The sequence below is a fragment of the Eumetopias jubatus genome, unplaced genomic scaffold (genome assembly GCF_037043125.1).
Source record: "Eumetopias jubatus isolate StellerSeaLion01/CBP00866 unplaced genomic scaffold, mEumJub1_p1.0 scaffold_12, whole genome shotgun sequence".
Classification (NCBI taxonomy): Eukaryota; Metazoa; Chordata; class Mammalia; order Carnivora; family Otariidae; genus Eumetopias; species Eumetopias jubatus.
Genome location: NW_028274818.1, coordinates 27,937,375 through 27,965,039, shown reverse-complemented (window position 1 = coordinate 27,965,039; position 27,665 = coordinate 27,937,375). Strand labels below are relative to the sequence as shown.

General features: G+C 39.6%; 1 protein-coding gene across 2 annotated transcripts in view; it reads left to right on the top strand.

Moving 5' to 3' along the window:
- PPP1R12B (protein phosphatase 1 regulatory subunit 12B) overlaps positions 1 to 27,665 on the top strand; it is a 217,146-nt gene that overhangs the window by 91,687 nt on the left and 97,794 nt on the right. The window contains exons 13-14 of one of the 2 annotated variants that reach the window (XM_028120207.2): positions 119 to 298; positions 4,219 to 4,401. In XM_028120207.2, coding sequence (XP_027976008.1) covers positions 119 to 298; positions 4,219 to 4,401 — 363 coding nt within the window. The remainder of the gene's footprint in view (positions 1 to 118; positions 299 to 4,218; positions 4,402 to 27,665) is intronic. The other variant, XM_028120208.2, reaches the window with a different exon arrangement.

Below are 27,665 nucleotides of genomic sequence, written 5' to 3'. Positions count from 1 at the left end.
CCATACCCTCTCTTTGGTCTACATTCCTTTTAAATGCACAATCTGGGGGGAAGGTGGTGCTGGGAAATGGTGGGTGAGCAGCATGTCCTGAAGAAAGTGACTGTGTGCTGTTTTGCAGTGCTTCCTTTGGTAGAAGTAGTGACCCCACAAGTCCCTACATTTCAGCCAATCGCAATTCATCTGCTACCTCACCCATTACCATTGGTTCATCTACCTCTCGGGGCAACAAGTGGCAACCTGCCTCTTCTTGCCCTGCACCAATCAGTGCAAACACTACTGCATCTGTACACCATGGCAGGTAAGGCTTCTTGGGGCCATTTGAGTTACAGTCACCAAAACTCATGCCTCTGGATGCACATATGAGATTCGAACCAAAGAGACTTTGGCACTGGGGAAGCAAGTTTGAATTCTTGTGAAAATGTCCATGATTTAACAAGGAGGTTTTGTTTGGACTTGTATTAGCCACTCAGCAGTTGCTCATTGAAAAATCATAGGGTATATATCTTGGTACTTGGTGTTTAGGCATCAACTGAAAATGACTGCTTTTGTGTGATTACTATGTAAGGGTCTCATCCTATTATGGGAAAGCACATATTAAAAATATCCCCATACTTAACTTACATTAATTTTCCAGTGAGTAGGAATCTCTTCTACTTACTCTTTTTTTCAGAGGATGGCATACAAACCCAAATCAGAAGAAAAGCTAGCTCTTGTTCCAAAAGCTTCCTATAGCTTTCTGGAAATTCCCAGCCAATCGGAGCATTTTGCTGGAAACACGCGGGAGGGAAGAGATTTATGTTTGTATAAATTTGTCTAGATTTGTGGTATTCCCGGGGCCATGGTGTCTAGTCTGTCTAAGGGGTAGCATGGGGGTAGCATGGACAGGGCTTCATCGTGAAAGCACAATAGACTTCAGCTGTGGTTTTGGCTATGGCTTTCAACCCTGTATGTATGCTCAGAGACCTTTTTACTTTGGGGTATGGCAAAGGGACTTTTTGAGGGCTTGTTTCTAGAACTGACACAAAGAAAATGAAAAACATTAATGATGATAGTGTTGCTTGTTGCTGCAAGAACACTGTTGATGGTAGTACTTGATTGATTTTTGTCCATTTATTAGATTTCTTTCCTTAAAGTAAGTGGCGATCATTTGTTTGGCCAGGAGGGATAGGCTCAAGATGGATTATTAATAATAATACTGATAATTATGTAGAAATTTATTAGGTCCTCATAATAATTCATCTGCACAGGCATAGTAAATATTATACCATAGGTGAAGAAACTGAAACACAGGTTACTTGCTTAAGTATTAAGAGCTGAAACTAGGGAAAAATAGTAACAGCTGCCATTTGTTGAACCCTATCACGTGCCAAGCATTGGCTTAGGTACTTACAGAAATTACATGAGCGTTGGTTTACTCACATGTAACAGTAAATCTAAATAATTGAGGCTAAAATATGGTAAAGGTTTATTTATTTTTTTCTCCCACTTAAGAAAGTCCAGAAATAGGCAGGGCTGGCACCACAGCTTCAAAGTCCTTAAAGAATCCTGGATCCTTCTGTCTTTCTGCCTCACAATCCTTAGATCATGCTTCCGTTTCCACAGGTTGCCTCATGACGTAAAATAGCTGCTGAAGCTCTAGCTGACATGACTGCATTCTAGGCAGGAAGAAGAAAGAAAGGGGGCAATACAAAAAGAGAGAAGGCCTCTGAACTGAGGTTTTCCCCCAAAGCACTAATTTTCTACTTATGCCTCACTGGCTACCTGTAGCAGCCAGGGAGACTTTGGAAGATGTGAATTTTTAACTAGGTGCAATGCTGCCCTCAATAATTGACGGGTTCTGTTAGTAAGAAAAGGAAAATGAATATAGGTTGGGCAACTTGCTATCTCAGGCACACATATTGTTTATAGAGAGGCCTCCAGCGTATGAAGTACCATTTTTATTTTATGGGTGTAGTAACTGAGACCCAAAACTTAATCATCTGCCCGAGGTCACATATCTAGTAAGGAACTGAGGCAGGGTTTGAACCTAGATTTGTCCATGTCAGAGATCCTGTTTCACTATTTTGTTTCCACTGAGCTTATGTTTTATTCTGAGCTCAATACTAATGTTCTTCATACATTATTTTATTTAGTTATCACAAGACCCCTGCATTTTAAGGTATCATTATTCCCGTTTTACAAATGAAGAGACTAGAGAGGTTAACTTGGCTGAAATGTAACCCCACATGGTTCCAGAGCCTCTGACCCCTGCTCTGCAGCTTTTCCTATTCTGGCAATCGTTTTTTTTTTTTTAAGATTTTATTTATTTATTAGAGAGAGAGAGAGTGAGAGAGCATAAGCAGGGGGAGCAGAGGGAGAAGCAAACTTCCTGCTGAGCAGGGAGTCCCATGCGGGACTCCATCCCAGGACCCTGGGATCATAACCTGGGCTGAAGGCAGACGCTTAACCAGCTGAGCCACGCAGGCGTCCCTTCCTATTCTGTTCTTAACATTCTACTTAGAAAATTATACCATATATCAAAATAATAGTACAAGTTCTATTCTGTAATTCAATAAAATAAAATCCTTGGCGTTTCCACAGCAGAAAAAAATCTCAGGGAGAACAAAACATGTTATTAACCTAAAAAGAATGTCAGGTAAGGTGTTTTTTTTTTTGTTGTTTTTTTATGTTATGTTAATCACCATACATTACATCATTAGTTTTTGATGTAGTGTTCCATAATTCATTGTTTGCATATAACACCCAGTGCTCCATGCAGTACATGCCCATCCCCCCACCCCCCTCCCCTCTAGAACCCTCAGTTTGTTTCTCAGAGTCCATAGTCTCTTATGGTTTGTCTCCCCCTCCAATTTACCCCCCTTCATTCTTCCCTTCCTGCTATCTTCTTTTTTTTTTTTAACATATAATGTATTATTTGTTTCAGAGGTACAGGTCTGTGATTCAGCAGTCTTACACAATTCACAGTGCTCACCATAGCACATACCCTCCCCAGTGTCTATCACCCAGCCACCAATTTTTTATAGTTTGGTTCTGGCTAATTTTATTTGTGTGTCCTATAGACTCATACATTTTATAAGTCTGAGGAATTTAATTTCACCTTTTTTCTGAGTCATTAATTGTTTCTGGAGAAGTGGCTTGTGTTTTTTAGATACCACTTCAAAACTGTTCTATTTTTATAATTGCATCTAGGTACCATATTTAGATTTTTTACGATCTGATTATTGCTTTCAAGTTTAGTCTAATGATGTGATTATTTGAAAATGAGCTTATAGCTACTTATAAGCATTTCTGGTAATTGTGAGTAGGTGAAAAAAAAAACAAACAGATTTTTAGCATTCATTATTTTCATTGCTTTTCCCATCTCTCTGAATATCAATTTTGGATCTCTGTTACCCCAGCAACAAGCTGTGACATCACAAATGATAGCTTTTTGGGTGGAGAGCCAATGGTTGCTCTCAACTCTTTGTTAAGAAACAAAGATCTTGTTTTCATGTAAATGAGTTTAATTATACAGCTTGCTGTTGGAAAGTCTGCAGTTAAGGTTACATATAGAATCTTATTAGTTTTTGTTTCTGTTGCTCATGTATGCACTTAAGAATACAGGCAATCAGGCATTTGGTTAAATATAAAGAGAGCAGTTGCTGAGCTAGGTGGGAAAGAACTAAACATATGAGGTTGTATTTATCAAATATCTCTGGAATCCAAGAAGATGGTCATCTAATCCAGGCTGAGGACTACCAAAGACTCTCACTGCCAAGAATTAAGGGGCAGGTGGAGAATAATATCGTAAGTGACTTTAGTGTTGTTTTCATGTGTGTGGAAAGGCCCTGCCTCTGTGTGTGTGTGTGTGTGTGTGTGTGTGGAGACCAGATGGTGCTCAGGAGTCATTTAAAGCACTCTTGCATATGTCACTATCTTCCTTGTGCCATAGCTCATTTTTAAAAAAATTTTTAATCTCAAGCAAAAAAAATTTTTTTTCATGAAATATAACTCTTTGGGCAGAGGATATCAAACTAAATGTATATAATCATACTGTTGTATGAATTAAGAGCTCAGAATTTAAAAAACCAGTCAACCAGCCAACAAAATTGGAGCAAGAAGATTCTCTAGTTAAACTTATCTCAAACCCTCTGTCTGTGTGCTAGTGCTTTGTTATGTAGCATGCCTAACCATTCTCTTTCTGCTTGTGTTTTTGTGTGTCTGTGTTTTTTATTTCAGGACTCCTTACAAATCCCAGGCTGACTCAACAGCAGAGAAAACAGCAGACAATGTCTCTTCTAGCACCCCGCTCTGTGTGATCACTAATCGCCCTCCACCTAACACTGCCAATGGGGTTACAACTGCCACTCTGCTCTCCACTCCTGGAACAGACTCCTCTGTGGAAGCCAGGGACAGGAGGAGGTATGTTCTATACTGATTTCATTTGCGGGGTTCTGCTTTGAGGTAGGAGATAAAGGAGTGGGTGTGAAGTCTTTCCCCCAATCCCAGATACATTTATGAAAGTAGATCTTTATATTACAGTTTGGGTTTTCTATTTTGCCTCTGGGAGATTTTTGACAGAGATCTTAATTATTTCTGATAATATTTAACATAGATACTTATCTTTTTTCTATTTGTCTTATAAAAGAAATCAGGGTCAGGCATTATTTCCCCATTTTGTGATGGAGAACCTGAAGCACAGAGAAGGATCTTTTCTTTTGTTCTGAGGAGTCCATGAAGATTTCTCTGGCAGGAAAGAAAAGCAGTATCATGAGAAAGGCTCAGAGAAATAAAGCTAGGATATAATTTTAATTAATTTAGGAATACCAGAAAAAGAACTGAATAGTATATGATGATATGGTAGAAGGATAGTGACTAGTAACCGTACAGTTTCTTTAGAGAAAAATTATGAGAGAGCAGTCATGAATTGGCACAGGAGAGATTTAAGGTAGAAGCTAAGAAGAACTTTTTGATTGTCATTATTAGGAGATGTTCGAAGATGTGACCAAGAAGAATGGGACATTTTCTCCCATTTGAAAAAGTGTAAAAAATAGAATGCACTCCATTTGGCTGTTTCAGATCTACTTAAAAACTGAAGCCATACTTATCCCTTTTTTAAGACTATAAAAGGAAGTGAAATCTTATCAAAATTTAGATTTCAGTTTGGCTTCATTTTCTTTTGACTATCCAAAGGAAGATTTTATGTTTGTGAGTGTGTATATATGTGTAATAAGTCAAGAAGTCTTATCATCTACAAGATACAACGAGTTAAACTTTTTAGATGTTTGTTTATTATAAAGACAGTTCTAAAATTAAAATTTTGAGAAGTGGAAGGGAGATGTTAAGTGAGTTGAAAAATAGTGTTTTTTTTCTTCCTTTCTTTTTTCATTTCTTTATATAAAAATAGAAGAAAGTCAGTTTTCTGGGCTAACAGGTTGCAGAGCATCATCTTTTCCTGGTTTCCAGCCAAGGAAATTTTAATAAATCAATCTTGACTATTTAATGTTTATATATTTAATAGCTCAGATGGAATTTAGGTATTATTAGTTTCATCTAGGAACTAAATGCAAAAGTAACATTTTCTGAATATTAGCTGAAAAAAACTCCCTTTAAAAATTCCTTCTGGGCTGAGACAAGTAAAAGGAGTTAAATTCATCATTAAGATCATGATCCCTGTAAGGATGGGTAAATCAGGCTTTTTATCAAACTGCATTATTAAATATTTAGTTGCATGCACCATTATTTAGAGAAACCTAGAGAGACAGTTACTGTCTTCTGGAATTTTTACAACCTATGAACAATAAGATAGCACCTGCTACAGATTTTAATTTTGTTTTAGAAGTTTTACTTAAGCCACAAATATTTATTGATTATATACTGTGTGCCATGTATTATCACTAGGACATAATTCCTCAAGAAGCAGCAAATATAAGAAGAATTAAATCAAAATATCACTGAATTATGTGAATGTGGTATATCAAGATAAGTGAATTTTTAGGATGGCACAAGATAATAAACGGGGATATTAGATATTTATTAGATAAATAATCTTAGACAAATTAAATAGGGTAATGGCACAAGATAAATAAATAAGAAGATATTACATAAAGAGCTGTTGGACTCAGTCACTAGCATTCATTCTTTTCAAAATATTTGAACATGTGCCATTGCAAAGTACTATGATGAACCCAGGTAATACAGCAGTGAACAAGGAAAACAATCTCAGCCCTTGGGGAATGTATGTGGTAGTGAAGAAAAACAAACACTAAATAATTGTGATATATACTATGAAGAAGTAGTGTGAGTTGTTATGACAGAAGATCTGCCTACAGAAGACTTCCCTTCTCCTACAGAAGGTTATCTTAAGAGTATGATGCTCTTGTGGACAAATAATAGCTCGGAGAAGGGGATAAGCATTCCTGGCAGAAAATATGGCTGTTGAAAAGCCACTAAGGTGGGAAGGTGCTTGATCCTTTGGAGAATTTGAGAGAAGATGTTGTGGCTTTGGGGTAGAGAGTTAGGGAGAGAGCAGTCTAAGGTGAGGCTTGAGGAATAAATAGGAGCTATATCATGCAGTCTTACAGCTGAGGACAAAGATTTTGGATATATATGTTAAGAACCATGATGAGCTACTTGAAGCATTTTTTTTGAACAGCTTTATAAAGATATAATTTATATATACCATATAATTTAAGGTGTACAGTTCAGTCATTTTTTGGTATATTCACAGATATGTGCAATGATTACCACAGTCAATTTTAGGACATTTTCATCATCTTAAAAAGAAATCCCATACCTTTAGTTATGGTGCCCCCTACTCCCACCCCATCTTCCCATCCCCTAGACCTCAGCAACTACTGATCTATCTTCTGTTTCTGTAGAGTTGCCTATTTTGGGCATTTCATGTAAATGGAATCAATATGTGTTCTTTTGTGACTGACTTCTTTCACTTAGAATAATGTGTTCAAGGTACATCCATGTTGTAGCATGTATCAGCACTTTATTTTTTTAATGGCCAAACACTATTCCATTGTGTGGATATACTGCATTTTGTTTGCCACTTGTAAGTTGGTGGACATTTGGGTTCTTTCCACCTTTTGGCTATTTTGAATAATGTTACTATAAACATTCACGTATGAGTTTTTGTGTGGACATATGTTTTTCTTTCTTTTGGATATATATGTAGGAGTAGAATTGCTGGGTCATACAGAAAATATGCAAAAAGCAAAAAGATAACATGATCTGGTTTACATTTTTTAGAATTCTGGCTTTTAAACTCTGGGTACAGTATTCCATATGAATTGGACAGGGGAAGAATGGACAGGAATAGATGTGAGATGAGCAGTAAGGACACTATTGCAAAAGAAGGGTGCATGAGAGAGAACATTGGCTTGCACAGAGGTAGTAGTAAAAGGGATGGAGAAAAGTAAATGGACTCAAAATTTATTTAGGAAAAGGTTCTAGCAACATGGTAGATGGATTTATAAGGACTCCTTTCCCATTATAAACGTAGGAAAATGTAGCTGAGTTCAGAAAAGTGAAAGGGAACTGCTAGGTGACAAAAATGAAGAGAATCCAAAGGCCAGAATGGTTTGAGTGGCCCAGGGTTGGTATAAGACGTCTAGAGTAGATGTTAGCGTCTGGAGGCTCAGGTTTTAGTGCCATGCCTGGGTGTAGGAAGCATGGCTTTGGACCTGACTAGGCTAGGAACTGTAAGTAATAACCTATATAAAGCTGGAGTTCTCAAAAGGCTGCCAGTTCATGAAAAGGGTACTTTGTCTATGGCCCCCAAAAATGTCAAGGATGGCGCCTATTCAAGGGTCTGAGCAGGGACAGAAAAATCTTTTGTGGGAAATTTTTACTACACATATAGTGTGGAAATCCTAAGCCAAGAATTTTTTTTTTTAAGATTTATTTATTTAGGGGCGCCTGGGTGGCTCAGTCATTAAGTGTCTGCCTTTGGCTCAGGTCATGATCCCAGGGTCCTGGGATCGAGCCCCGCATCGGGCTCCCTGCTCAGCAGGAGGCCTGCTTCTCCCTCTCCCACTCCCCCTGCTTGTGTTCCCTCTCTCGCTCTCTGTCAAATTAAATAAAAATCTTTAAAATAAAAAGGTTTATTTATTTATTTGAGAGAGAGAGCACGGTGGGGAGGGACAGAAGGAGGGAGAAAGAATCTCAGGCAGACTCCACGCTGAGTGCGGAGCCTGATGCTGGCCTTGACCTCATGACCCTGAGATCATGACCTGAGCTGAAACCAACGGTCGGATGCTTAACCCATTGTGCCACCCAGGCTCCCCGCCCCCTGCCCCAGAAGCCAAGAATTTAACATAGAAACTAAGTCTGCACTCTTGAAACTCTGGCGCCATTGGCACAGACAATGTAAAACCACCCTGAAGAAACACATCGACAACCCAGGGTACAAAGGATTTCTATAAAACAGTTGCCTACCACAGACAGACTCACACAGGAAATGAACCACTCTGAGGAAAAGTTAACAGATGCAGCTTCTTAGATACTTACTTTTAGAAGTGTTACATGCAGATCACTATGTAGTAGAATTTTTGGATGCAAAACAGAAACCTCAGACTATTATTTAATTTGGTAACAATAATTAGAAGTGACCAGTTGTACTGAGGATAGACACATCTATAAAAATGGCAAATTAACCAGAAGTGGTTCCTAGAATAAAATATTTTGGAAATGTGTTATTTCTATATAGAGTCCTATACATGGGAACCTACATATATAAAGCATCTAACCATTTATTGAGAGACTGCCATGTGCCAGGCACAGTTATTAAAGATACAAGGTCAAAGAAAAACATCTTTCCTGCCCTTGAGAGCTTAAATTTATCTATTGTGGGAAGGCAAACAAGCAAATCAAATAATATAGTCAGTTGTTAAGTGCTCTGATAAAGATATGTATAGATTGCTATGGGGGCACAGAGGAGGGGAATCTAAATTAGCCTGAGTAGGGTGACAGAGAAGGTGTACCAGAGGAGGTGACTGGAGTTGAATTTTGAAGGCAACTAGAAGTGAACTATAAGTAGTAATAGGAGGCTGGTATTTTAGAGGGAACACAAGAAATTCAAGAAACAAGTTTAATATGCCTGAAGCTGGGAGAAGGCAAGGCTAGTGTTGTATTTCTGAAAGTGTCTTTGTGAAATAGATTTAGATGAATTAAAAAATAAATAAATAACAGTCTGTGGGCAAATGAGTTTGTGAAAGAATGGGTTAAAGGAAGTTAAACAGGATTATTCCAAAACCTTCTCAGGATCATTCCTCTCAGGGGGGTGATGGGGGCGGTGGGAGGGAGTTGGGTGTAGAGAGGGGAGTGTGGGTGTGGTTAGAATTTGCAGCATTTTCCAAATTTGTGTCCATCGAATAGTTTTGTTTTGTTTTTTTTCACAGAAACCCAAGACTGGTATTCCACTGGGTATACTTTGGAAATTGTGGAGCTAGAGAGGTAGGCAGGAACGAAGTCATGGAGATTTTTGTTGTGCTATGCTAAGAAACTTGAACTTCTGTTTTCAAAGCTATGGAATACCACTGAAGTATTTTCAGCTGGGGAATGACTTGATCAAATAAAACATATCATTTAAGCCTTTACAGAATTAAAGCCATTTAGAATTTCTCCCTCTAGACAAACATAAGCTGAAAGAAAAAAAATATCGCATGTTTTGAAAACAGCTAAATTTTCCTTCTGAAAGAGCATGCTGGGTGCTAGTTCTTCTCTTGAAGGGGCAGCTTTCTCTGTAATCAGCTCATTGTGGAAGCATTTGGACTCCTGCTGGGAACCATGATGGAGGCCTGAAGCTCACGTTCACAGGTCCAATTTGAAACAATTAGTGAGCACTGGGATAAATGGGGCTTTAAAACGGGCCACAGAGAGACCTACCCAGTGGAAAAGCCTTCTCTCAGAAAGAATCTCCATTTGCAGTGTAATCAGAGCACGGGGACTGGGGAGTGGGTCTTACCATTAAAGCTGCACAGCTGGCTTTTCTTTTCTGAGAATGTTTGGTCCTCAGAAGGGTGTGTGCATACCGATTGGCTCATGATGAGTCTCAGCTTTACTCCCTGTGTGCTTTATTCAGTTCGTTAACTACAGATACATTATTAAACGGACAGAGCTAGATACAAAAACTAGATTATGATACCAAACAATGATAAACATGGAAATCTTAACACTAGATTTTTCGGAGGGGGGCGGATTACGGATAATTTTTTATTTTCTTTTGGGTTTTTTTCTGTATATTCCAAAATTCCAGAGTGATAAAGTATTACCGTTATAAGCAAGGCAGGGGAAGGAGAGCTCGAAAAAAAATTTAACTCTAGGAGCAATAGTCTTTCTTACGATGTAAGTCTGTGAAAATGGCCATAGTCACTGAAGAGTAAACCACAAGAGTCAAGAGATTCGGGCGCCTGGGTGGCTCAGTTGTTAAAACGACTGCCTTCGGCTCAGGTCATGATCCTGGAGTTCCTGGATCAAGTCCCGCATCAGGCTCCCTGCTCAGCAGGGAGTCTGCTTCTCCCCTCTGACCCTCCCTCCTCTCGTGCTCTCTCTCTAATAAATAAATAAAATCTTAAAAAAAAAAAAAGAGTCAAGGGATTCAAGGTTTGCAGGATTTTAGATAATTTATGATTTTGTTACATAAGCTCAGGGCAGGACTTCTGAAATAGTTTAGTACTTTTAAGAAAGGCATGATCTTGAATTTACAAAGTTCCTTTTGTTCTCTTTCCTGAAAAGCTCAAGTGTGCTCAAAATATTCTCTTTACATGACGGAAAGAACAGGAGTTAAACTCCCTGTCTTACAAATGGAAATGCTGAGGCCCTAAGAGCATGGAGTGATTTGCCTAATAGCACACCTTGAGTCGGAGGCACAGTGGAGATCGTCACCCAAGCCTCTTTTCCCCTTGTCATTGAACTCAATAACCGTTTCTTCTTTTGGATTTAAGAATAAAGGTTTTGATTCGGGGACCCGTACATCTTAGTCGGTAGCCCAGCATGCAGCAGTCTACCTTCGTGGCACCGTAATCACCGCCATCCAGTCTTTGGAGTGTCCCTGAGGATTACAGAAACCAGCAGGGTCATCTGATTGTACAGGGGTTGATCTTGCTGGCAGACAGCAGGACAGAAATGGCAAGTGGCAAACAGTTGGCACATAACTCTGCAAGGGTATCAGAGCCAAGCGGCAGCTGTCGCAATAGTGTAGTGGTTGGGTTCGTTTTCCAAAGCGCCCAGTTTTCCTTAGCAACAAAATGTAAACAGTCCCCTTGGCTAATATTAGAGTCGGATAGCGTCTGCCTTTGATCCTTTTGCTCCGTTTCTCCTCTAGCTTTTTCCCTCTCAACCCAACCCTGAATTTTACATCTTTCTTTTTTTAATGTATTCAACTTCAGTAGGAAATGAAATCTAGATTGCAAAATATTACCACTTAATTCTGAATTTTACATCTTTTTTATTGGTGCCCTTTCTTTTCTTTATAGAAACGGCTAAAATAGTTTTTCTCCAAAAGAAGCTAAAATTATTTCTCTTTCCCAGATAGCCCACGTGCGACTGTGCTTGGTCAGGACATGGTCAGTATTGGCTGAGTAATATATACCACACTTATGGACCTTCGGTCCTTATAAGCTAGATAATTATTCGTGCTAATGTGAAGCTGTCAGCAAATTAACTTGGCATCGTCTTTGGAATGTTAGAAATTTAAACCAAGTAATTAAACTCTGAGTCATGGTTTTTTGAAGTCGTTTGACTCATTTCACTGTCTCCAAGCTAAAGACAGGCAGTTGTCAATTGGAAAAGGCACTCTAGAAAGGAGACTCCACAGCTCCTCCACTCTCTCTCCATTTTGGTTCTAAAATAAGTATTTTCTGGGGCGCCTGGGTGGCTCAGTCTTTAAGCGTCTGCCTTTGGCTCAGGTCATGATCCCAGGGTCCTGGGATCGAGCCCCGCATGGCATCGTGCTCCCTCCTCAGCAGGGAGCTTCCTTCTCCCTCTCCCACTCCCCCTGCTTGTGTTCCCTCTCTCGCTATATCTCTCTCTGCCAAACAAATAAATAAATTCTTAAAAAAAAATAAGTATTTTCGCTCTCTAAAAGACTGCAAAAAAGCTGAACTTATTACTACATTTTTCTCTACTGAGAGAGATAGTTCTCTCTCTTCCTGTGACTGTGGAACAGGAAGAGAGTGAAATGTATATAGCAGTAGATACATTTTCTGCCCCATTCTGGGTGTTTCTGGGTTGCTTAGATGATGATTTATTATGTTAGCTTATTAGCTTATATAGATTATGCTTGTGTGATTCCTTTCCTGCCTAGTTAGTGAGGTCAGTTTCTGTTGTTTTGTAACCAAGGACGCTCCATACCGTGCATGCAATATTTGATACTGTTGATTCTAGAGCGAACATTTTTCACATTTCAATGTCTCTAGCGCCAGGATGTCTTACTGCTGGTTGTTGTTCTTGCACATGAGAATTTGGTCATATGTGTTCTGTTACTGCCACTGAGATATGTACATTGCTGGTACAAAATATGTCTAAATCTAAAAGATCCCTTTCAATAACTATTAAATCAAGTGCTGAAAAGCATGTGTGATTGGCACTGCTTTTTCTTTCTTGGTGGTAAAGTGGCGCTGTATCTTGAAATGGATGATGGTTTAGATTTGATACAATGTGGTCCCATTTAGCCAGTGGGAATGATGCTGTTGATCTATATTTAAAACTATGAACTGGAAAGTGCTAATGCATATGTGGTTTCTTTTTGAGGTGATGAAAATGTTTCAAAATTGATGATGGTGATAATTACGTAACTGTAAATGTACTAAAAGCTCTGAATGGTACACTTAACTGGGGATGTGAATTGTATCTCAGTAAAGCTGTTTAAAAATAACCATTTAGGTCCACTGAACTGTTCTGAGAAAGAAGAGCTGGATGGTGCCTGCTAAGAATTACTACAATTAAGATTTAAGGGTCTTGAATTTACAAGTCTGTTATCTTTTTCCTGTATTCCTATTGCTAAACACAGCTATTGAGACACAAACTCACTTCATTTTCCAGAGACAATGGCGTTTGTCACGTAATTCCTCAGTACACCACTTAACAGTTCAGGAGTGGAGGTTTAAAATGTTTCCCCCACCCCTTTGGGATACATGCATTCCAAAGAAAGAACAAGAATCCATTCCCTGATGCAGCAGAGCCTCTGGTGGTTCTATGCCAATTCCCCAACCACTTCAGAGTAAAGTGAGAAGTCACCCAACACCTGCTACTCAAAGCCCTTATCAGCTATGTTTTTACAGTTAATCTCCTTCTGATAAAGTGGTTCTTTTTTCAGAGCTGTGAGTATTGGTGACATATGGGAGGGACCAAAATGTTGTGCCCTCTCTCAAACCCCCCTCCCCTTTCTCTCCTACCAGTTGATTTTCCCATGTCAGAAAAAGACGGTCACTTGTGACAATCTCATAAAATGAGCTCTGGTGTTTACTAGGTTACTAGGGAAGGACAGTCTGAGGAGTGGCCACCTGTTTGTTGAAAATTGGGCTTCTGGGAAGCTGCTGCACAGGTGTGTGGCAAGGTGTGTCTGAAGTAGCTTGACCTGTTCTCACCTAGAATGATTTGATCTGGCAGTGGAGTTCCTTACTGTTCCTGGTTTTATGGAAATCCAAGGCACAGGAAGTTGATCTTTGTGTTCTGGGGAATTGAATCAAGCCCCTGCCATAATTTACTAGCACCTTCTGTGGGAGCTAACTCGGTGTGCTGAGTTGCAACATCAGGAACGGGCATGGAATAGCGGAAGCAGCAGGTAAAATTTCTTTGCTTGATGGCTTTGATATCCTAGATGTGTGTTTCCACTCTCAGTCCTCTTCTCTTCCTGATGGTCCTTTGGGAAGCTGACTTGATTGCATACTTTGTTTTCGTGGTGGTGTGGTTGAGAGAAGGGGGAAGGTGGATGTTTAAGAATAAGATGTGCAGTGTTCAAAACAGCCGGTTTAGATCTTCTCTGGTGTTTCTTCAGATTCCTAAAGAATTTAAACATGTGCACTGACTTAAGGATCCCACCCAAGAGGTTAGAGTGGCAGAGGACAGTCAAGAATTTCAAGAAATAGAAACATGCTTCTCTTTCAAAGAGGAAACTGTTATCAGTAACGTATTCTTAAGTTGGATGATAGGTAGTGGTTGTATTCCTTTTTTTTTTTCTTTTTTAAGATTTATTTATTTTAGAGAGGAGGGAGGGTAGAGAGAGAGTCTTAAGCAGACTCCTTGCTGAGCGCAGAGCCTGACATGGGGCTCGATCCCATGACCCTAAGGCATGGCCTGAGCTGAAACCAAGAACTGGACGCTTAACCAACTACACCATCCAGGCGCCCCTGGTGGTGGTATTCTGTATATCTTTTTAAATCTTAAATATTATGTATTTTAAGTAAATGAAACAAAGAAAAAATTGTTGGGTATGTAGGGCAATTGCAGAGAGAAGCTGGTTTAGGTAAATGAAAGGTTAGACTGCTCCTTGAATTGGCCTTTGAACAGGAAATTGTAACATGCAGAGACTACTTACATGCTACAAACTATACAGTCACATTGAATCTTCATGGAAGTAAATGTTTTCTCATACCTACAAGAGAAGTTTCCTAAGTGATCTTTTATGTTCAGAGGACCAGTTTCTAGACAAAATTCAAAATCGTACTGCGTCAGGCAGTGCAGAGGATTTTGTGGATGGATAGTCATTTCAGTCCTGTAGAGAGATCACTCACTAGACTCTGAGCTCAGCTTGTCCAGAACTAAACTTCTACTCTTCTCATCTGTCCCTCTGTACTTTTCTTCTTGTGCTTTATGTCTTTGGCATCATATCCCTTTATGTACTCAGGTAGGAAATTCTGGCTCCTGAACATGTTTTACTTTTATGACCCTCTTTGTGCTCGACCTTCTTTCTTGAATGGCCTTCTGTCACCTTCCCTGCTGAACAAAATTCTATTCATACTGTAAGGACTCCTGCAGGTGAAACCCCACCACTTGGCTACCCTGCTTCCCCAGCTCCAGGCTGCCACCAGTATATTCTCCTCAGTGTTCTTTGGTAGCACTTTTCTTAGGACTGGTTTAATTAATTAGCGCAGGTGTTGTCCCTCCTCATTACTACATTGTGAGCTTCTTGAGAGTGCCTTTTTTATTAGGTTTTCTTCATACCACAGAGCCCAATACATAGTAGGGGTTGGGTACGTATGTATTGAAGAAAATTCTCAGTGAAAATGAGCCCCCATGTAGTAATATACTCTTTCCAGAAGGTGGCAGCAGAAGAACGTCAGTTGATCTACTTCATGTAAGGTGCCCAAAGACCCTATTTTGTGTTTGGGTCAGTTTGCAGATAAGCATATTTACCCCATTCCATGTGAAGTGTTTTAATATATGGAGTGCAGGTGTTTTCTGGCATGGGGAGACCCTTTGTGGACATTGCTGGGGTGCTGCTTCACAACAGCGCAGCAGGCTCCCTGGTGGCAAGGCAGGAGCCCCAGCTTACTCTTCAGCTGAACACACAATGTATTCCCTCTCAAGCAAGCCATTTAACTTCTTTAGTCTCAGTGCCTTAACTGGTTAATCAGTGGAGATAGGAGATTTGTAGGTAGTATTGGATTGTAAAATCACTGGATTCTAAGCCTTTGATGACCATCTGACCGTTTCTGTGCTCAGTATTGTGCTGAGTATAATAAGAAAGGGATATGTCCTAGGTGGTGCCCTGAAGATCACTACTATGTAGTAAACTGAGAGTATACATTAAGGAACTGTATATCCTTGAGTGCAAAATTGTGTTTAGGTGTATTAGGAGTTCAGAGAAGATGAATGAATGATGTAGGATGGGAAGGTTAGAAAGGGCTTCATGAAGCCAGTGAAGATAGAATTTGAGTTGGCTTTCAAACATATGGAAGGTTTAAATGGGGTAAGAAAATTCCAATTTTTGGAAGCTTGTTATACACCGGTACTCTCCTAGATGCATTTAATCCTCACGGCTTTGTGAGATAAGTAATATTGTTTTCTTAAAAGATTAAGGCTCAGATAGATTATGGAACCTGCCCACAATCACAGAGCTAGTAAACAGCAAAACCAGGATTCAAAACCACATCTTTTGTACTTTAAAGTCCATGTTTGCTGTACATCACTGAGCAGATGTGTGCCAGGGCCCAAGTCTTAGTTCGACCGTTCCAAACCATAAGCTAGCAATGAGCACAGTAGTTAAAATCTCTTGATATTTTTTTGAAGGGAAGACAGAACTTCTAGGAAGTATTTGTCTTGGGAGATACCACTTCTGAAAATAAAGCAAATCGAACACTTTCTGTCCCATCTGAAATCGAAATAGGAAATAAGGGTTTTTGGGAAACAAATGGGAAGTTGTTTTATAGGTCCACTGGCTTGTTCAGTGTTTTGTGAGGATGCTGGATATGAGAAGTTTAGTTTTGGGAGAATTCCAGAGCCATGGGCAGGCTTATTTCTATTTTAAGAAATATTAAAAAATTGGCATTGGATGACAACAATTACTTGAATGATTCGTTGTTTCTTGTTTGTCTTTAAACCATTTTTTCCCTTCTTCCCCAGAGTCTCTTAGCTAATCCTGGGTAGTATAATGACCCAGCTCTGTAAATTGTTTCCTCTGAATAAATCATAGTCTTCTAACCTGAAAAAGGGAAATTGAGTGTGATTCACAAATCTGGTGTACTTGTGCTGAAAGTGGCTCACTGCTCATTTGCCATGTAAATAAAATATAGTAATAGCTCAAGGATCCTTCAAGAACTACGTTCCTTTTTAATGAAGCTTATAGTTCTTTCTTTAAAAGGAAGAACGTTTGGCACACAAAATTCATAAGTAATGGGAACCACAGCTGCAAGCTTGACTATATCTATGACAAAAATACTCCTGCACAGAGATTTTGTTTGTCCTTGACAGGTGCTTGTCTCTTCTGGCTTAATAGACATACCTTTGGTGCTGCACTGCCCTCTGGGGTCACCATGTCTCACTCTGTCTTCGCTCTTACTCTTGGAAAAGCCCTTATGTCATTTTATTTACTTCCTAGGCTTCTACTCTCTCCTCAGCCTATTAAAGTAGAAATTCTGCCCCACTTGCCTGTCCAGTGAAACTGCTCTAGCACAGGGCCCGGTGGCTTTCCTAATGATCAGATTCCTTAGTCGCTTCATCTGTTACCTTGAACTCCCAGCAGCACATTATGATGTTGACTGCTGCCTTTTTAAATCTTTATTCTACCTTGATCTCTGAGATACCATTCTTCCTTGGCTCATTTCTGTCCTTTCTGACTGCTCTTTGTGTCCTTTTTAGCCTGTTTTCTTCTGCAAACACCTTACATATTGTTCCTCAGGCTTCCTTCTTTTCTTTTCTCAGGACTCTCTAGTTGATCTTGTCTACTGCAGTCACCTCAGCTATCACTTGACTATTTCTAGCCCCGACTTCTCTGCTGAGCTTCATGGTACCGCATGGAAAGGACTTACGTAGAATAGTGCTTGACTTCCAGTAGCCACACCTAACAACAGCCATTTCTGGCTGTTTTCCTTTCCCCAATATTCATAATTTTAAGTGTTATTACAAGTGCACGTTTTTAAGGATTCTCTAGTCTTCCATAGAAAGAGAGTATAAACAAACAAAACCCATTTCCTTCCCTCTGACCCAGAAAGGCTGGAAAGAGAGAGAAAAGTCTGTTAGTTTTCATGTATTTCTTTAAGATTTATTTATTTATTTGAGAGAGAGAGAGAGAGAGATTGAATGTGAGTGGGTGGGGAGGGGCAGAGTGAGAGGGAGAGAGTCTCTAAGCAGACTCCCCGCTGAGCCCCTACACAGGGCAGGATCCCAGGACCCTGAGGTCATGACCTGAGCCAAAATCAAGAGTAAGACACTGAACCAACCAAGCCACCCAAGCACGCCCCAGTTTTCACGTATTTTACAAAGTCTTTGTTAATGGTCCCGCATAAGTGTCACCCAGTTGAGAAACAGAAATCAAACTAGAAGCCTTCTCTTTTACTTCCCACTGAGAAGTGACGTACTCCTCACCGAGTCCTGTCTTTCATTGTCAAGAACCCTTCAATTCCACTCTCTCCTCTCCATCCGCACTTCCTCTGTTAACTTGGGCCCTCCCAGCTGGACCCTTGGCCTTCTTCTCCCCTGCCCCATCCCACCAGTCCATCCTCTGCAGTGCAGGTCTGGTCGGCTCACTCTCCTGCTTGAAATCCAAGAACGGTGCCGTAAACAATGTTGTCTCCGGTCTTGGTTTAGGAAGCCTCTTCCCAGTCTTTCTAGATTCTGTTCACATCACCTCCTCTGTTTTTCTTTCTCACCCCTCAGGTAGTCCTGGGTTTCCTATCCAGAGCACGATCTCTTTATGGCATGGCATTTCTTATCTTAAATTTAATTATCACTCCTTTTATGTACAACTTCCTCACAAGGTCCTGCTGGAAATCAGGCCTTCTTTATTTTGAATACAGTATCTGGAGTAGGTGAAAAAAGTGTAGGATGGGGCAATGGTTGGTTAAATGGAATGAAGGAAACGAATGAATGGATCAGCACCCTGTTGATGAAACTTTTAAAATGGTAAATAAACAAACGAGTAGGTAATTGGGACCAATCCTAAGACAAAACTATAATAACTTGGATTCTAAATTTCCTCCATAACCTTAATTGAGTCCAGTAACCATGTTGGAGCACCTACCATAAGCTAGGCACAGTGCTAAATGTTAATGATGTAATGACAAAAAATAGCTCCCACCTTCCTAAAACTTATAGAATGGTGGCTAGTGGTGCATAGAATAGAAGGAATTTCATTTCACGAGATCTTAGGCTCATTTTTGTTACGATCTATAGGATAGTGGCTAACACCTAATTTAGTGGGCTAGGGCAGTTTATCTATTACTTTTTATTTTATTTTATTTACTTATTTTTAAGATTTTATTTATTTATTTGACAGAGAGAGCGAGAGAGCACAAGCAGGGGGAATAGTAGAGGGAGAGGGAGAAGCAGGCTCCCTGCCAAGCAGGGAACCCGATGTGGGGCTCGATCCCAGAACCCTGGGATCATGACCTGAGCCGAAGGCAGACGTTTAATGACTGGGCCACCCAGGCGCCCCTATCTATCACTTTTTAGTGTGATTGAAAAAGTCAATGCATTCCTTCAGTATTGAGTTTTAAAACTTTTTGTGTAATTACACAAAATTCCGCTTAGGCTGGGACTTGGGGAAGATTGACTACAAAGGGGCATGAGAATTTTGGTGGGTGATGGAACTGTTCTGTATCTTGATTTGTGGTGATGGTTATGTTATTATACACACTTGTCAAAACTTATCACTCATTGGCCTGTATACTTTTTAGGGCAAATTTTACTGTGTGTAAATTATATCTCAGGAAACCTGACTTTTAAAAAGTGCCACTGAGGCTTAATTAAAGGAATCTGAGTCATCTGAAAAGTGGGGTGATTAGATAGAGAAGATAATAGATCTGTTTTATAGGCCTTCTCTGAAGAGAAATCTGATTTAGGTCCTTGAAGGAGTTCTTCCATTCTAGATCCTTCTCTTCTTAACCCAAGCTTCAGGAAAGTCTAGAAATCCCTGAAATTGTTAGCAAAATTTTGTTAGACATAATTGCTTTTTTTTTTTTCTGGGAAGAGATGACAGCTTAAATCTGGTTGTCATAAGTACGTTACTGTCAGTAGAGGTTAAAAAGCACAGGTTTGGGTGCTTTCCTACTTTCCAGGTGCCCCCTCTTTCCTAAGGAAGACCATGCTAGTGATTAGAGCAGCTGCAGACCAGTTTCTGGAGTGGGCGAGAGGAGTCTGTGAGTCCACTGACCTTAGGCCTTAGAGCCCACCTGGTGCTAACATAGGCCTTTCCTAATTTCCCTACTTACAGGGGTTAAGCCCCTATTTCTACCTTCTTAAACCTAAACTCTCACTCCTCTCTGTCCTAAGGCTGACCAAAGGGCATTTTTTTCCTAAAATATTTATATTACTTTAGTACATCCTAGAAAGTACCTGTGTTTTCTATGTCACTGCCAGATATGATAAAGGATTTTTCTAAGTGTGGAATATAACTACATCCTACTCTTTGAAACAGTCCTTTGAATATTAATGATCAGGGTTTTTTTTTATTTTTGGGGTTTTTTTAGATTTTATTTATTTATTTAACAGAGAGAGACACAGCGAGAGAGGGAACACAAGTAGGGGAAGTGGGAGAGGGAGAAGCAGGCTTCCCGTGGAGCAGGGAGCCTGATGCGGGGCTCGATCCCAGAACCCTGGGATCATGAGCCGAGCCGAAGGCAGACGCTTAATGACTAAGCCACTCAGGCGCCCCTAATAATCAGTTTTTGAAGTTTGGGGCGCCTGGGTGGCTCAGTCGGTTAAGCGTCCAACTCCTGATTTCGGCTCAGGTCAAGACCTTAGGGTGATGAGATCGAGCCCCCGCATCGGGCTCTGCACTCAGCGCAGAGTCTGCTTGTCCCTCTCCCTCCCCCCCACCCCTGCCCCCACTTGCGCACACGCTCACACCCTCTCTCTCTCTCTATCAAATAAATAAATAAATAAAATCTTTAAAGGTTTTAAAGTTTATAAAGTTTTCCACAATGTGCATATTTTAAGCAGAAAATAATTATGTTTCCATAATCTTACCATTCAGCAATATCCCTGCTAACATCTTTATATGTTGTGTTGATTTTGAGATTATACTATAGTTTTTTCTTATTTAAATATTTTTATTAAATATTACAAATACCCAACATATCGATGTTCTGGCTCAATTAAGTCCTGGGTACATTAGCGTCAATATTTTTTAAATAAAATATTAAAAATATAGTTGAAGCCCCTACGTATGTCTCAGTCTCATCCCCTTGACTCCCTCCCTAGCTAGAGGTAGTCACTCTACTGAATTTGGTGTTTATCATTTGCAAATTTTTATTATTATTCTGTTTTGTATACACATATTACTACTTTTACATGTTTTTATTCTTTATATAAATTGTTTCATTCTGCACACATCATTCTCAAACCTTCTGTTTTTACTTAGCATTCTTTTGTTCATTTTGAATGCTCATTTTAGTCCACTGTGTAGATATACCATAGTTTGGTTTTGGACATTTAGGTCATTTTCTCTCTCTCTCTCTTTTGCTAATACTAATTATTCTGCTGTGTTGCTGTGTACATTCTTGTTCATGTTTCCTTATCTAAATGTGTAACAGTTTCTTAAGGGTATTTATTTTCAAATGGAATTTCTGGATCTAAAGAGTGAATACCTCTTCACTTGAGATGCCAGATTGCTCTCCTGTTTACACTCTCACTGGCAATGTATGAGAGTTTCTACGTCTTTACAACTAATGTTATTCTTGATAACGTCAGTGGTTTTTGCTTTTGTGAATCGAAGGAAGATAAAGTGGTTTCTCCTTGTTTTAATTTGCATTTCATGATCATTAAGTGAAACTGAACATTTTCTCTTATGTTTATAGGCTTTTTGGGTTTCCTGTTTTGTAAATTCCCTGATTATATGCTTTGTTATTATTTTCTCTTGCGTTTTTGGTCCTTCTTTAAATTGGTATAAGTTCTTTACATATTCAAGATACTAATATTTTGCAAGTTATGTATCTATAGTAGTTTGTAGTTTGTCTTCTAACGTCTATATAGACTTTGTCATATGAATGTTCCATAATCTATTCAATTGTTCCCCCTGTTGTTTCATATTTAGATTATTTCCATGAATATTTTGTGTGTTGACTTTTTGTATTTTCTTCTTAAAAAAAAATTGAGTGGTGGTGCTGAATTTTACCTGGTCTATTTTGTAGTTAGTGATAAATGTTGGAGACAGTTGGCCAAGTCCAGTTGGTACAGCCTGTGGGTATGAAATAAAGCAGCACTTGCGCTTTTGGCGCCTGAATCTGCCATTCTTGGCATCCCTAACACCTGTTCTGACCAGTGAACTAACTGTAGAGTGACCTAAATAAGTAAAACATTGTCATTTGTGAAAGTGGCTTTGGCACTTGAAGCTGGAGTGTTTTTAATGGAACAGATGTTCAGAGGTACAAGAATTTGAGGCAATATAGTACTTATCAAAGATAGGTCACACCTATCTGTTTTTAATGGAACAGATGTTCAGAGGTACAAGAATTTGAGGCAATATAGTACTTTATCAAAGATAGGTCACACCAGACTCACATTTTTGTAAAGCAAAAAGAGTTCTCTAAGCTGTCATATGGTGCCATATAACTTAAGAGGTTAGAGCAGGGATCAGCAGACTTTTTCTGTAAAGGGCCAGACAGTAAATGTTTTGGGCTTTATGGGCCACGTGATCTCTGTTGCACCTGCTCAGCTCTGCCCCTGCAGTACAGTGAGCAGTAGGCACACAGCCTTGCTCATTCGTTTCTCTATTGTCCGTGACTGCTTTGGTACTACACTGGAGGTGTTCCATAGCCTTGCAAAGCCTGGAAGATAAGCTGTCTGGCCCTTTACAGAACAAGTTTGCAAACTTGGCAGTATTGATGTTTGGGGCCAGATAATTCTTTGTCGTTGCCCCCGGGGGGACAAAATTGTTCCCTGTTGAGAACTACTGGTCTAGAGTATTCAGAAAATGCATCTGTTTAGCTGAGGGAAATCCTCTCTGCTTTTTAAATAATTATTCTGTGTAGTGGAGGTGCAGCTCTGATTCCTTGTTTAAACTTTTGCTCTGATCTCAGTGTTGAATTGGAGAGGAGGATATGTCAAATGAGCACTTGAGTACAGTTGTCCCTAAACTATGAAATCAGATCATATCCTGATGTGTGACACAGATCCTATCTAGAAGTCTTTCTGATCTGTAGGTAGCTTATCGAATTGAGCAGTACTTACAGTCTCCCTGTATTTAACTTTAACCCACTTATGCCAGATCTGAAATTTGTCCCTGCATTTGTCTGTCGTGTGTTCTTTTTTTGTCTCTCTCTTTACCACTGTTGACCTTGCCAGTTGGCTGGGCCTGAGCCTCTAGAGAGGCGGTATTTACAGCTCACTTGGATAGATGCGGCAACTAGGGTAGCCCAAGGGCAGATGAAATAATATCCAGAATAAGAAAACGGCATCTCTCTTAGTCTGTCGTCTTTCACATGAAGGAGAGTTCCTCCCCTCTCCCCTTTCTATGAAATGAGAAGTGGTATCGATTGGTTTGGTACAGTGTATAAAATATGCATCTAATGGAGTGGTATTTTGGGCACTATTAGCAGCGTTGGCTCTGCCGAGCCCCAGGATTTTGCCTTCCTCGCCTTTTCTCCTCCCCTTCCTTCTCCTCCTCCTTCTTAGTAGTAGGTTCTTAGCAAATTGCAAGCTTTGCCTCTGGCTTGCTGTAGAGCAGTGGAAGTGCAAGCCTTTTCTAGTTTCCAAGGGAGACCGGGTGCTGAGACTGCAGTCTTGCCCAGCATCCACTTACCTCTCATGCCACTCGTCGCCACACATCTTTTGACCTTCATTCTGCAATGCAGGCCTGCGTGAGGAGGTAACAGTCTGTTTTCTTGGCGCTCTCTTTGTAAAGGGGGCAGAGGGAAAGTATGGTGGTACGGGATAAGGCATATGGGGTTAACAGAATAAATGCTGACATTAGGAAAAAAGTATCTCTGAGGTGTGCTGTATCTGTGAGCTTATTCCTATTTGCTGTATCTTTAAATATCTTAAAGAGAGGAGCCCCAGCACTATGTTATAGGACTTAAAAGCACCACATGTAAAAATGCAAAATTAATGTAATAATGCCTCTGAGAGGCACAGAAGAAAAATGGGAACTTAATCTTTGGAAATCAAATCAAATCAATTGATTTTTAAACTTAGCTGGCTGACAAACTGCATTCTCTTAGGCTGATGTTTCACGAGCTGAATCTGGTTTTCAGGTTTAAGGAGAGAGCTTGGTGATAATGTCTCTTAATTCGATTCTCAGGACTTCTGGAGCTGTGCTTTCCAATATGGTAGCCAGTAGCCGTGAGCGGATATTTAAATTTAAGTTAACTAAAAATTAAATAAGATTAAAAATTCATTTCTTCTGTCACACTAGCACATTTTAGGTGCTCAGATGTCACACGTGACCAGCAACTACTGTATTGGACCGTGCAGGTATACAACTTTTCCATTATCGTACAAAGTTCCGTTGGACTATGAATAGGCATTTTAGTGAGAAGACTTAGAGACTGTTTGTCCAGAATCAGCATAAATATGGATTCACTAGAATTTAAAGCTACATGGGACCTTAAAACTATAGACTTACCCTTTATTTTGTAAGTGAGGAAACTAAGGTACCAAGAAATTACATGATTCTCTTAAGGTTAAACAAGTAGTTAATGGAAGAACTGAAACTAGAACCCAGGTACGTGTTCTTTCTGCTGTACCACAGTGTTAGCATCCCATACCCAGTTAGAAATAACAAGGGAAACTTGAACTCAAGCCTACCTGCTAGGGCCCTGGCAACTGTAGAGTCAGCTACATCCTCTGAAGGAGACTTTAATCCTTCATATCACCTGTCACTTGTACTTTGTTCATGACAGTTTTATAGCATGTTGGTGGCAACCTCTGAAAATGTAAACATCATTCTTTCCCAAGATAGAGTGTTGATATTGGCATACTTTTGGGAAACATCAGGGGAAGGTAGGAAAAGTCTAATGCAAGCCATCTTTATCCACTAATTCCTGACATTGCTAGATTGGGAAAAAGAAACGTCCTGCTCCATAAACCCACATAATCAGGGTACCATCCACAGTGCTGGGTGGAAGAAACAGTTTTCATTTCAGTGGTGTAATCTAAGAAAAGCTATACTCAAAGCAGGAGACCACGGTTATAGTCCCTTTAGGCCTGTGGCTGAACAACATTGTGAGCTTTGGCAAGTATGTTAATGTTTCCTTAGGCTTATATCGACTCATCTCTAAAACAGGAATTTGTCTTCTCTAGCTGAAGTCTTGGAATTAGATCAGATGACTCCTTGAAGTCATGAAGTCTTTAGCCATGGGTTTATGAGCCTGTTAATCCTCTAAGTTGTCCCCCTCCCCTAGAGCTATCTGTATGTGCTTCCAGATTGATGTCGAAGCGGTTCTTTTTGGCCTTTTCTGGAATACCTTTGTCTCCATACCCTTATACACAGGATATAGTCCAAGGAATGGCAAGCTGTCTTATAAGACCATTTAGATATTCTGAAATTAATGACCATGGCCTCATGAGTGCTATAAAAAAACATACTAAATGTGGTCATTCCCTATTTTGAAGCTAACCATGTAAGTACCCTCTCTTTTTAGTAGATTTTAGATATGGGACTCTTTAAAGCTATTTCAAAAACCAATTTCCTATTGGTAGATTCCAGACAAAAATTTTACTCTCTCATCATTCTAGAGAAAACAGCTTTGTTCTTGCCTTGGAGATCATGGAAATTTCTCTTTCATTCTTCGACTTACAGTAGTTTTATTTTACTTAGATAGCCCTTTGAACCTTCCTAGGGCATATTTTCAAGGGAATCAAGACCTCTTCCAAGTGAATTATCCATTTGTGGTAAGAATAATTAAGGGGAACTCTTTTATTAGATTAGATGGGTTGCCTGTTACGGTACACGCAGCCTTTCTTTTCCAGTGACCACAGCTGAGCTTTTACTGTGGCGGTGAAAATAATGTAGTTGGCAGCGTGGTGGCGCTCTGGCAGCGGCAGCAGCTGCGCTGTGCTGAGTACTTCCTGCGTGCCAGTTCGTGGTCTAGGCACTTTATGTGTTTTTGTACTTAATCTTCACGAGAACCCGATCTACACCTGCTAATATCTATCCCAGCTGTTAATATCTTCATCGTATAAGAAAGTTGGGTTTGGAGTACTTAAATATTTTATCCAAGATCATCATCTAGCAAGGACGTTGAAGAGCCAGGGTTCAAACCCAAGCAGTTTGATTCCCACACCAGGGTACTTTATCACTACACTGTCCTTGTCAGAAGGTATTTTAGGTCTTCTATTACTATTTATTGTGACTTTCTTCAGGTTCACTGGTGATTTGCTAGGCATTTTTCACAGCTTCTTAAGATAAAATTAGTCCATCTCTAGTATATAAAGGGGCACTATGGATTTTAGATGCAGAGAACAAATTATTTTTGTGAGGTCATGCTAATTATTTGTAATTAGTTGAATTCCACTGATTATATGACCTCAAAGTCATAGCAAACGCAAAGAAAAATGCTTCCTGCCCTCTAGGAAACATAGTAGACAAATATGGTAATCAAAGGACTTTGGCATTGCAATTCCTTTCTATACCACTGAATTGGGGGTGTTAGCCTAGTTTTAGGGGGATGTCAGAAAGCCAGAGATAGATGTAAAGCCATGGCTTCTGTTATATTTTCTATTGTACTATTTAGTGAACATAGACCCATCTTCTTTTCATAGCAATAAGGAATTGTGTAGTACTCAGATTTCGTGGATGGCTCAGATGCTTCTCAGAAAGAGCAAGGTGTGTTGAGCATAGGTTTGGTGTAGGAGTCACCAAATTTTTTCTGTAAAGGGCCAGATAGTGAATATTTTAGGCTTTGCAGGCTACTTTGTCTCCATTGTAAATATTAAACTCTGTTGCCGTAGTTAGGTAAAACTTTATTTTATTTACAAAAATATGGCAGGCCAGATTTGGCTCAGGACCAGAGTTAGTTCACCACCTAGTCTAGGTTTTAGAAACTGCAAGGACCTGGACTCTACTTAAAACTTCGTACGTCCTCAAGGCAACCGTAAGTTAGGTGTGTCACTTTTGTGAACCTTGGAACCTACATCTAGGTAAAGGAAAATGAATGAAAATGTTGCTTCCTTCCTCAAAATATTTACAAATTCAAGTACTGGAGTTTCCTGGGTTTTGTCTTTAGATTTTTTTTTTTTACAGTTTAAATCATAAACATCTCATATATTGACACAGGTAACAAAATAGTCTACATGATATTCACTAAAATAATAGTATACTAAATACGTAGATACATACATAGATAATAGTCTAGACATAGATGTAATAGAATGCAAATGGGTTATTTTCATGTAGTGGAATTTTAGTTTATTTTTGTTTTTACATTTTTGTCTTCTAATTTTTCTATGAAAAACATGTATGACTTCAAATATTTAAGACTTCTTACCTACCAGGCCTGTTTTTACTATTTCTCTCATTCAATAAAACTCTAGACTATGAAGTGGGATAAGCCAGTGTGAAGCTCTTTTCTTTCACTCTGGCTCCTATCTAGTATGCAAAGAAAGGTTTAACAGTCAAGAATTAAGTATAAGAGTGGTGCTCTATATATTTTGCAGGCACATGTGTGTAGGCCAGTTGGTAACCCAGACAGAATTTCATGGGAAGTTAGTCCTCAAGGGTCACCAATTCCAGGGTTTGGTCCAGGGAGCTTTGCATGTTTGGAGACTTATTTTTTTTTTTTTCAGTTCACCCAGAGGAGAGGAACATATTAAGAAAGGACTCAAACCTACCAAAATTACAGTGGATTGATACATGTATCAGAATTCCAAGAGGGGAAAAGTATCACTGTTAAAATATAGCTTGGTTGGGGACTTTACTTCAGGTTCTGGCATATCTTGTATTAGACAAACTCTCCCACTGAGAATAACTAGGAAAACTGGACAAATATTAAAAAGTATCTTTGAAGATATTGGAGAGTTATTAAGGAAGTGAGGACTTGAGGGATCAAGATCCTGGAGAGAAGGAAAGCATAAAGAGG